Source organism: Aedes aegypti, chromosome 1 (genome assembly GCF_002204515.2).
Source record: "Aedes aegypti strain LVP_AGWG chromosome 1, AaegL5.0 Primary Assembly, whole genome shotgun sequence".
Classification (NCBI taxonomy): Eukaryota; Metazoa; Arthropoda; class Insecta; order Diptera; family Culicidae; genus Aedes; species Aedes aegypti.
Genome location: NC_035107.1, coordinates 158,050,379 through 158,062,785, shown reverse-complemented (window position 1 = coordinate 158,062,785; position 12,407 = coordinate 158,050,379). Strand labels below are relative to the sequence as shown.

General features: G+C 35.7%; 1 protein-coding gene across 2 annotated transcripts in view; it reads left to right on the top strand.

Moving 5' to 3' along the window:
* Positions 1–1,245: 1,245 nt before the first annotated feature.
* The window catches only part of LOC5568531 (cadherin-23), a 94,263-nt gene continuing 83,101 nt past the window's right edge, over positions 1,246–12,407 (top strand). For both annotated transcript variants that reach the window (XM_021852100.1, XM_021852096.1), the window contains exon 1: positions 1,246–2,080. In XM_021852100.1, coding sequence (XP_021707792.1) covers positions 1,298–2,080 — 783 coding nt within the window. In that variant the 5' untranslated portion in view covers positions 1,246–1,297. The remainder of the gene's footprint in view (positions 2,081–12,407) is intronic.

Genomic DNA, 12,407 nt, shown 5'->3' with positions numbered 1-12,407 from the left:
TGTGTATAAATGGATGAATTTTCGCCAAATTATTCTAGTTACAATGTTTTTTATGTTCGAATTAGTGTGAATTAATGTACACAAATTTTTCATTATATTTTAATTAAATAAAGATACTTTTTAATTTTAAAGTTTTTAAATGTAACATTACAAGCACTAGCAATAACAAGAACGAGAGTAATATCATTCTTGCTAAACATAATTACACCGCATTTGTTTGAGAACAGATTTTTTTTATTGGTGATCCACTTACCCCACCACGGTGGGGCAAGTGGATCATTTGGCGCAAATTTTGAAGTCTCTCATACTCAGTACATAACAATCAGAAAAATCGAAATAAATGACGATTTGAAGTATATTAGTCCCTCATTTGTTATCCACAGAAAAAAGTTAGAATTACATAATTCATGTTAGCTGTGCATTACAATGAAGTTGACTATTAATTTTTCTGTATCCACTTACCCCACAGTACCTTACGTGTACCAAATGCAAACACTTTAAAGAAAAAAAAATACGTTGCAACATACGTTCTTTACCAATTTGCGTGATTTATACAGAAATCATCTAAACCCTAAAAAGTCGTTTGTCCCTAAAGTGCAATTATCCCAGCACCCTCACCCTCGCAAGGGATACGCCTGAAGATATTCATAGATTTTTCAAAGCATTCCTCCTTGAATTTAACCAAAAATTACTACAGCAATTCTCAGCAGTTTGTCTAAAGTAAACTTTCGAATCTATCAAAAAATTTCTCCTACATTTCTTTGAGGAGCAGTAGATCCTTCTCATATATTCCAACGGTCGTGCACAACAACGAACTCTAGATGATCTCGGGCGTTTTTTGTTTTTTAAGGACGTCTGCAGAGCAGCTAAATTATTATAGGTTCACAATAAAGTTTATCACCAATTACTAAGACTGATAAAATTAGATATAATTTCAGTATTTTGTTCTAAAATATGTTTTCACGATTTCGGCCATTGATATGTTACAGTTTTCACATGACAAGGATGTGTTATTCTACACAAACATTGCCTTCGATAATAGTTTTCTTTTCTTCTAATACACCATCTAGTTTGGAACATTGTTCGACGTTGTCCGGTATTGGGTGCGGTCCGATACTGGGGGATCTCCCCCTACAACTGAAATAGTAATTTCCCAACACCCGGAAATTATTCTCAACCCGTATCACTCTGCTTTCACTAATAGGTTTTAACTAATGCCTTTACGTATCACATTTCTATTTCCAGATAAAGTTATCATCGCTTATATTGGAAGTGGTACAATGAACGACGATCAACAATGGATTCCACCAGCCTTAATTTCACACGGAACTCATGCACTCCAGATTTTTGCAAACATGCCACCAGAAAACGAAAGGCATCATCTTACAAGTTTCGAAGAGTACGATTAAAGTGGATTCTCAGCAGTGTTCCGTGTGTTGCAGTATTGCTATTAACGTTCATTCCAATAGTGTCATGTAATCGTCCACCTCGGTTTTTGATCGACGGTCATTCAGAAATAGTGCTTAGGCTAAAAGAAGGGCCCGACACGCCAGTCGGTTCACTGATATACAAATTGAAAGGTTACGATCCCGATGAGGATCCTTTAACATTTGGAGTCCGTAAAGCGGTGGACAGTGATGTGATAAGAGTGGAACGAAGTGGTGTGAATGAGGCTAATGTTTACTTAAACAAAGAACTTGATCGAGAAACCAAAGATGAGTACTCATTAATATTAACGCTAAGTGATGGGCGCTTGGGTGAATTTTCCGTTACCCAAAGCATGTTGCTGCTTGTGGAAGATATAAACGACAACGAACCAATATTTAAGCCATACACATCGGCTGTAGAAGTGTCAGAGGACAGCAAACCGGGAATCATTGCTACGGTGGAGGCAACGGACCGTGACGAAGGAGCATATGGCCAGGTGGTTTACTACTTGGAAGAATTGGACGGGGATAACGATGTGTTCACTATATCAACCACCTATGGAAAAGGGATTATACGATTAGTTGGCTCATTAGACTATGAAAGGAAAAGTTTATATCAGCTGCGCGTCCTGGCAAAGGACAGAGCCAATCAGGTAGGTTCATTCGTAGCTGTAGAATGGGATACAACACAACCAGTTTTTTTTTCTGGGAATGGAGTAACATAACAGAAAATTATCTCCATTGCCATAGTTGTTTATGTAACGGATGGTTCAGATTTTTTTTTAACTAGCATCAATTCAAATATCACATTCATTTCTTTAATCTAAACACTCATCCTAATTCAGTAAAATGAAAGTAAATTGTAGTTTACATTTTATTAACAACATATAACATTATATTTACTGTATCAGTTTAGAATTTACCTGCGTATAAGAGAAAATAGAACGATTTCAACCTAAATATATAAAGAATTAATCGTGGCAATTGAAAATGCCAACGATATTTGTTTAAAATTATTAATAATTGTATTAGACGTTTGTTCCAATTTTCCAACATTCGATAATCTATGCAACCGATTAGTACAATACCACGGAGGAAGGATTTTTTTTTAAATTCAATTTTGAATCCTCTGCAAAGTATTATTTCTGGTATTATATAACAACTACAATTGATACAGCATACAAGAAAAATTAAAATTTGTTTGAAGATCAAAAGCTTTGTCTTCAGACAAATTTTTGATTTTATTTTAAAAAGTGGATACAGACAATTTATATAGAGTGCCGGTACCAATGGTTGTAATGTACCAGTAGATTGGACTATGGAATAAAACATACATTTTCCAATAAAAATGACATGTGCTTACTTACTTACTTTACTTATTTGGCTTTACATCAATTATCTTGATAAAGCCTCGCCAACAATATTTCGCCAATTCCCTCGGTTCATGGCCGCTTCTCTCCATCCTCGACTGTGACCCACGCTCTCCAGGTCCTGGTGTACCTGGTCAATCCACCTAGCTCGCTGCGCCCCACGCCTTCTTGTTCCGACCGGATTCGTGGCGAACACCATCTTTACAGGGTTGTTGTCCGGCATTCTTACAACATGCCCTGCCCAGCGTATCCTTCCAGCTTAAGCTACCTTCACGATACTGGGTGCGCCGTAGAGTTGAGCGAGCTCGTGGTTCATCCTTCGCCGTCACACGCCGTTCTCCTGCACGCCGCCGAAGATCGTTCTTAGCACTCGGCGTTCGAAAACCCCAAGGGCTTGCAAGTCCTCTTCGAGCATAGTCCACGCCTCATGCCCATAGAGGACTACTGGTCTTATGAGCGTTTTGTACATCGTGCATTTGGTGCGGGGGCGAATCTTTCTTGACCGCAGTTTCTTCTTTCCCGACTAACATTGTTGTCAGCCGTCAACAAGGATCCGAGGTAGACGAACTCGTCCACCACCTCGAAGGTATCCCCGTCAATCGTAACACTGCTTCCTAGGCGGGCCCGGTCGCGCTCAGTACCGCCAACCAGCATGTACTTTGTTTTCGACGCATTCACCATTCGCCCGACTCTTGTTGCTTCGCTTTTCATGCGGGTGAACAAATCTGCCACCTTCGGAGTGTTCGCCCGAGATCTTCACGCAGTTTTGCACACCGTCCATCGTTGCTCTGATCAATCTTGTGAGCTTCCCGGGAAAGCTGTTCTCGTCCATGATTTTCCATAGCTCTATGCGGTCGATACTATCGTATGCCGCCTTGAAATCGATGAACAAATGGTGCGTAGGGACCTGGTACTCACGGCATTTCTGGAGGATTTGCCGCACGGAAAAGATCTGGTCCGTTGTCGAGCGGCCGTCGATGAAACCTGCTTGATAACTTCCCACGAACTCGTTTGCTATAGGTAATAGACGACGGAAGGGAATCTGGGATAGCACTTTATAGGCGGCGTTTAGGATGGTGATTGCACGATAATTTTCACACTCCAGTTTGTCGCCCTTTTTGTAGATAGAGCATATAACGCCTTGCTTCCACTCCTCCGGTAGCTGTTCCGTTTCCCAGATTCTGACTATCAGCCGATGCAGACAAGCGGCCAACCTGTCCGGGCCCATCTTGATGAGTTCGGCTCCGATACCATCCTTGCCAGCGGCCTTGTTGTTCTTGAGCTGTTGAATGGCATCCTTAACTTCCCCCATCGTGGGAGCTGGTTGATTTCCGCTGTCCGCTGTACTGACGTAGCCATCGCCTTCGCTGTCCTGACCTTCTGTGCCTGTGTTCTCTGCGCCTTTCAGGTGTTCATCGTAGTGCTGCTTCCACCTTTCGATCACCTCGCTGTCGTATTTTGCTGAGGATGTTAAGCATCCTCAGCCAAAACCGTCACCGCAACACGTCCGTTGCTCTAAACTATAACCGATTGACTGATTCATTTTTTTCCCTGCGATCGTTGCATAGTCAGACTTCTGATCGGCTCTCTGTTTGAAGCCGTCACTCGCGCACACACTCTCTCGTTCTGTTCTTTACCGAGTGAGAGAGATAGCTTCTTACAACCCAATGTCTACACAGATTTGAGTAACTCTCCCGCTGAAGCCTTTATCTAACGTGATGCAAAACCGAACGCAGCCCAAAGCGTTGTTATTGAAAATGTCCTATTTTCAAATGGTGATTACCGATTTCATTTATTTAAGATCAAACTTAAATGTTCGTTATAGCTTCAATATATAATCAAACTGTCAACATTATTATAGTTATGAATCCATTACCACATTCCCTCTCACCTCTACTCTTCAAAAGACGAATCACACACAAAATCCGACTTTTCTATATCGATTTTTTAAAGCTATCTTTACAGTGTACTTCCAAATAATTATATTGTGTTTACTTCTTTGATCCAATGTCTTGAGATTGATGCATATCAAATAAAGGACAATAGTACTCTCAAAACTATTAAGTTTCGTCTTATTACGTTTAAAAGTATGCATGTTGTGCTACATTGAGAGATCTGTTGATATTACAAAAAAAAAGGCATTGGGCAATCAGAGTATAAATTCCATAGAATAGTTTAAATACAATAATAATGCTTTGCCTCAACCTAAGTATGTTGTTCACTTGCTGAATGATTTTATTTCTTAGCGAACGATCAAGACAGTCTCCATTTTAAATTTCTTTATGCGTTTCGCGATCAGACAAAAGTTTTTTTCTTGAACCATTCAAGAACGCAACAAAATAAGTGACTATTTTTTTCTTTCAAAATGGTATTTAAATGAACGATTGTATTGATTTAAGATCGAAACAACTTATTTCTTAACTCTGAATAGTTTGCTTTCAAGGTTCCAAAATGTTTGATTATAATGAATCATTAAAATATTCAAAACTACCATAGAAAGCTCCACCGTAGTCTTTGGGTTTGTCTGAACAACGCCACAGTTCACTATATTAAGTCCAATAGAAGAGTGCATGGTGACGCCACGAAAAATTATCCTTCTCTGTCCCTTTTTCATCACGCTTAATTGACTGTCTTACTGTTTTACATGCATTGCTGGAATTGTTTAGATTTGTTTTTTGTATGGAGTTGATATTCACTGCTGGAATCGTTGACGTGCAGGCGTGCAACGAACTGTATATTTTCTTTGATGTGATGAGTGCCTTCAAAATCCAATCCAAATCCAAATTCCAAATCCGATCGAAACCCAATACAAATCCAATTACATGCAATCCATTCAAATGCAATCCAAATACAATTCAAACACAATCCTGTACCCATTTGTTTTCTTAAACTTCACTTACTCCAAATTCAATTGAATTCAATTTCAATACATTCCATATTAAATCCAATCCTGATCAAATTCAAATCTAATCCAAATCCAATCCAATCCCAATCTAATCCAACGCAAATCCAATCCAAAATTCAATTCACATTTAACCCAATTCCAATCGAATCCAAATCCAATTTAATTCAAATCCAATCCAAAACAAATCCAAATTCCATTAAACTCTTAACTCCAACTAATAACTCCAACCCAATTTCAATTGTATTCAATTCAAATAAAATCCATATCCAATTCAAGTCTAAATCAAATCCAGTCTAATCCAATCGAGATCCAATACAAACCCCATCTTAACACATTCAAACTCTTATCCAACTCCAACACAAATCAATCCCAAATTTAATACGATTCTTATCTAAATTCAAATCCAATACAATCCAAATCTAATGCATATTCAATCCAATTTCAATCCAAATTCAATGAAAATCCAATTCAAATCGAATCCTAATCGAATCCAAATCCAATTCAAATCCAAATTCAATTCAAATCTAATCCAAATCCAATCTACAGGTAATTGAAATTCAATCCGAATACGATATAATTTCCAAGCGAATACAATCCAACTCTAAGCATAATCCAAGTCAAATCTAACCAAATTCTAATCCAATCTAAATCGAATTCAATACAAATCCAATCCATTTTTTTTAACTTCATTAACTCCCTTCCAGATTCAATTGAATTCAATTTCAATCTATTCCATATCAAATCCAATCTTAAACCAATCCAAATCCTATATACAAATCTAATTCAAATCCAATCCAACCCAAATCCAATCCTGAACCAATTCAAATCCAATCCAAAGGTAATTAAAATCCAGTTCGCATCCGATATATATATTAAATCTAAATACAATCGAGCTCCAACCAAAATTTAATTCAAATTCAAACCCAATTCCAATCCAATCCAAATCAAATCCAAATTGCTTTTTTTACTCCAACCCAAATTTCAATTGTTTTCAATTCAAATTCAATCCATATAAAACCTATTCCTTAGCCAATCAAAGTCTAAATTCAAATCCAATCTAATCCAATTAAGATTCAATTTAAACCCCATATTAACTCATTCAAACTCTAATCCAACACAAATCAAATTCAAATTTAGTACGAAATTCTTATCCAATCTAAGTCTAATGCATATCCAATCCAAATCCAATTTCAGTCCAAATCCAATGAAAATCCAATCCAAATCGAATCTGAATCGAATAATCCAAATCCAATCCAAATCCAATCCAAATCCAATCCAAATCCAATCCAAATCCAATCCAAATCCAATCCAAACCCAATTCAATCCAATCCAAATCCAATCCAAATCCAATCCAAATCCCAATCCAATCCAATCCAATCCAAATACAATCCAAATCCAATCCAAATCCAATCCAATCCAATCCAATCAATCCAAATCCAATCCAAATCCAATCCAAATCCAATCCAAATCCAATCCAAATCCAATCCCAATCCAAATCCAATCCAAATCCAATCCAAATCCATCCAATCCAAAATCCAATCCAAATCCAATCCAAATCCAATCCAAATCCAATCCAAATCCAATCCAAATCCAATCCAAATCCAATCCAAATCCAATCCAAAATCCAATCCAACCAAATCCAATCCAAATCCAATCCAAATCCAATCCAAATCCAATCCAAATCCAATCCAAATCCAATCCAAATCCAATCCAAATCCAATCCAAATCCAATCCAAATCCAATCCAAATCCAATCCAAATCCAATCCAAATCCAATCCAAATCCAATCCAAATCCAATCCAAATCCAATCCAAATCCAATCCAAATCCAATCCAAATCCAATCCAAATCCAATCCAAATCCAATCCAAATCCAATCCAAATCCAATCCAAATCCAATCCAAATCCAATCCAAATCCAATCCAAATCCAATCCAAATCCAATCCAAATCCAATCCAAATCCAATCCAAATCCAATCCAAATCCAATCCAAATCCAATCCAAATCCAATCCAAATCCAATCCAAATCCAATCCAAATCCAATCCAAATCCAATCCAAATCCAATCCAAATCCAATCCAAATCCAATCCAAATCCAATCCAAATCCAATCCAAATCCAATCCAAATCCAATCCAAATCCAATCCAATCCAAATCCAATCCAAATCCAATCCAAATCCAATCCAAATCCAATCCAAATCCAATCCAAATCCAATCCAAATCCAATCCAAATCCAATCCAAATCCAATCCAAATCCAATCCAAATCCAATCCAAATCCAATCCAAATCCAATCCAAATCCAATCCAAATCCAATCCAAATCCAATCCAAATCCAATCCAAATCCAATCCAAATCCAATCCAAATCCAATCCAAATCCAATCCAAATCCAATCCAAATCCAATCCAAATCCAATCCAAATCCAATCCAAATCCAATCCAAATCCAATCCAAATCCAATCCAAATCCAATCCAAATCCAATCCAAATCCAATCCAAATCCAAATCCAATCCAAATCCAATCCAAATCCAATCCAAATCCAATCCAAATCCAATCCAAATCCAATCCAAATCCAATCCAAATCCAATCCAAATCCAATCCAAATCCAATCCAAATCCAATTCAAATCCAATCCAAATCCAATCCAAATCCAATCCAAATCCAATCAAAATCCAATTCAAATCCAATCCAAATCCAATCCACATCCAATCTACAGGTAATTGAAATCCAATCCGAATACGTTATAAATTCCATGCGAATACAATCCAACGCTAAGCATAATCCAAATCAAATCTAACCCAATTCTAATCCAATTCAAATCGAATTCAATACAAATCCAATCCATTTTTTTTACTTCACTAACTCCATTCCAAATTCAATTGCATTCAATTTCAATCTATTCCATATCAAATCCAATCCTAAACCAATCCAAATCCTATACAAATCTAATTCAAATCCAATCCAACCCAAATCCAATCCTGAACCAATTCAAATTCAATTCAAATCCAATCTAAAGGTAATTAAAATCTAGTCCACATCCGGTAAATAGATCGAGCTCCAACCAATCCAAATCTAATCCAAATTCCATTTTTTTTATTCCAACTCAATTTTAATTGTATTCAATTCAAATTCAATCCATATAAAACCTATTCCTTAGCCAATCAAAGTCTAAATTCATATCCAATCTAATACAATTAAGATTCAATTTAAACCCCATATTAACTCATTCAAACTCTAATCCAACTCCAACACAAATCAAATTCAAATTTAGTACGAAATTCATATCCAATCTAAGTCTAACGCATATCCAATTCAAATCCAATTTCAGTGCAAATCCAATGAAAATCCAATCCAAATCGAATCCAAATCCAATCCAAATCCAATCCAAATTCAATTCAAATCTAATTCAAATCTTATCCAAATCCAATCTACAGGTAATTAATTGAAATCCAATCCGAATACGATATAAATTCCATGCGAATACAATCCTACGCTAAGCATAATCCAAATCAAATCTAACCCTATTCTAATCCAATCCAAATTGAATTCAATACAAATCCAATACATTTTTTTAACTTCACTAACTCCATTCCAAATTCAATTGAATTCATTTTCAATGTATTTCATATCAAATCCAATCTTAAACCAATCCAAATACTATACAAGTCTAACAGTAGCGTAGCTAGGGGGGTGCGGTGGGTGCGGTCCGCACCGGGCCCCGAGATCATAGGGGCCCCAAAATTGCAGTGCGGATTTCTCATAGCATTGAAAGTTCGACCTAGCTTGACGATTTGTATGTTCTCAAACTAAAAATTAGTATAATAATCATAGGTTTTGAACGAGATTTGGATCAGCTATGAACAGGGGCCCCTTCATTATCCCTTATTTTAAATACTTAATGGCTAGATTTAGAACCAGCAGAGGGGGCCCATAGGGATCGTCGCTTCGGGCCCCCATTCTAGGGGCCTCCACAAATATTTGTTGTTGTTAAATCGATTGGGCGCATGAAAGAACTGAACCTTCGAAAAGGGCCGCGTTTAGCTAATCATCATGTGGATACTTAAGTAGGCTCAGATACCTTTTTTAAATGTCGAGTCTAATTACGACTTTGGATTTATAAATATTTACTTCATGAATTTTGATTTTGAATTAAATGTACCTTAGTTTGTTGGCCTCCAAAAATCTGGAGCATTGGTGAGCTTTGAGCTTGAGGCAATCAAAATTCCTTATTTATTTTGATCATCCAAAAATACTTACCAAAAATAATCTGAATTTATTCTCGGGTGGCTTTAAATAATTATTCAGGATATTTCTTTTAAAAAATCTCCTGGTTATTTACATGAAATTATTCAATGAATTTTACCAATTTTTTTGTAAAACTTATTTTGAGAACCCTAAAGGTTTCGTAATATTTCTTCCAATAATTTGTTTAGAAATTCTTTCAGGATTTTTTACAAAAATTTTAACTGAGTTTCTTCAGAGTAAACGTTAGCAACAAATTCAGGGATCTTTTTCCAGTGCTATCATGTAAAGAACATGCAGAGCAATGCAACCTGGAATTTTTCAATTAATATCTGAAAGAATTGCCTAGGGCGTAAAACCACCATAAAATAGCTAGTAATAATCGTTTTGGCTTTCCGATAAGGGCGTCAATTAATTGAGGGGTTTTAAAAATTGCCTCAGAGATTCCGAAAATGATCACCCTGATTTTTTTTAAGGATCCTGGAAGATTGCATATAGGAATCGTTCAAGGATTTTATCAAGGTTTCAACCAAGAATTTCATTGAGGGGACTTCTAAGCATTTTCCCCTAAAAAAACAACTGAAGGGTTATGGGTACCCTTGGTCAAGCCCGAGATTTTCCCGAGTACTTCTTTACCAATGCAATGAGTCCAAGGAATCTTCCACGAATTATACCTTTTTAAATATACCCATAAAGACTTAACTGAGGACTTTTTTTTGGTATTCATAATAGAAGTTTGCGAGAATTCCTCAGATGATTGGAAATTTTTTTGGATTTGTCCTTCATTGTTCCCTGGGAGCCCTTCTTCATTACCATAGAGTGTCCGTAAATTACAAAACAAAATATGTGAAAGATTATCTCTCATTTAAAATAATAAAAATCTATGTCGATGTATGTATTTTAACCCTCTAATACCCAACCCCGCCTTTAGACGGGTACACTTTGGAATTTTGTGTATTTTTTCGTAGCTCGGAAATCAAAAAGATTTTATTTTTGGCTTAAACCTTAACTCATAACACGCATATGAGTAAAGTTTTTTATGACTTTTGAAACTTTTTTGTATATTTGAAAATAGTTGAAAAATTGTATTCTTATATAACCTACAAATGCCTGGGGTTTATTTAATGTGAAATATAAAAAATATTGTCTTTTATATTTTTGTACTATAAACCTATAACAGAAGAAGAGCTTGGTGGTATTAAAATAATTTCCAACCTGTTTTTCCGTTAATTACACGGAAAATAAATAAAATGAGAGAAATATTTAAAATTTATTATTTTGAAAGTACTATAAAAATTAGAATTTTATAATTGCCAAAAATAAGTAACTAGAAAAGTCTTCAATAAAAAGTGAAAAAGAAAAAAGATGTTCAAAAATAAAAATTATAAAAATAAAAACCATAAAAATTCATAGATTTGCGAAAAAAAAATCATTGCCCAAAACGATTTTAGATAACTCAAAATGATATTTAGATCGAAAATAAAAATTTGGGTCAGAGGGTGATACATCTATGAAATAGCGAAAAATACAATGATGGGTAATTTCAAAATTATTGCTTTTTACTGAGATAATCAAATTGAAATTTATTGGAGACATTTGTTTGAGGGGTGCTTGTCATACTAGATATAATTTCTATAAGATGAGTTCAAATATTCTTTTTATGATTGAAATTTTCTACAGAATCTTGGCTGTAGGATAGACGGGAAATAGAAAATTATTCAGTTTGAATCCATTGAGATCGAAGGGCTTTTCTCTTCCATCATAAAGCCCGAAAAACGGCGTTCGTCAAAACAGCCCAACACGATTGGGTAGGATTTTACAAATATTGACATCAGAAATGGATCAAATTTGTTGCTTGAGAATATACAAACAATGCAGGAATGCTCAATGTATCTATTTCGGTTGCATAGAGGCATGTCTTCAAATTTAGTACGGATAATATGCGGATACCCTGTACGAGAAGTTCTTCAGGCGATATAAGCAGAAATTTCCCCAGGAACTCCCGCCAGTTTTTTTATCAAGAATTCTTTCAAATATTCCTGCAAAATGTCTTCCAAGACTTTTATTACAAGGAGTTTTTTATTTATTAAATTAAAGATTAAAATTCTTTGGGGACCGACGAGTAGCCATAACCCACGTGAATATCTCAGGATACAGAATTTTTCTAGTGTTTGGATATTCATTTCACGGAATGATACATTAATGCGAGTATGTTGTGAAAAAATGAAGCAATTTGGTGCAGCTGTCTTTGAGTAATGAATATTTCTGTTTCTGGTACCACGCTGGATAAATAAAGATCTTAAAACTCAAAAAACCTCATATCGTAATTTCCAGATTTCTCCAAGAATATTGAACCGATTTGTATGATTTTTTCAGAGTAGATCTTTATGACCTGGCTTTGTATAGTACACATTTTATTTTTTTTTTGATAAATTGACCTAAAACAAAATGGCCACCAACGACATTTTATATG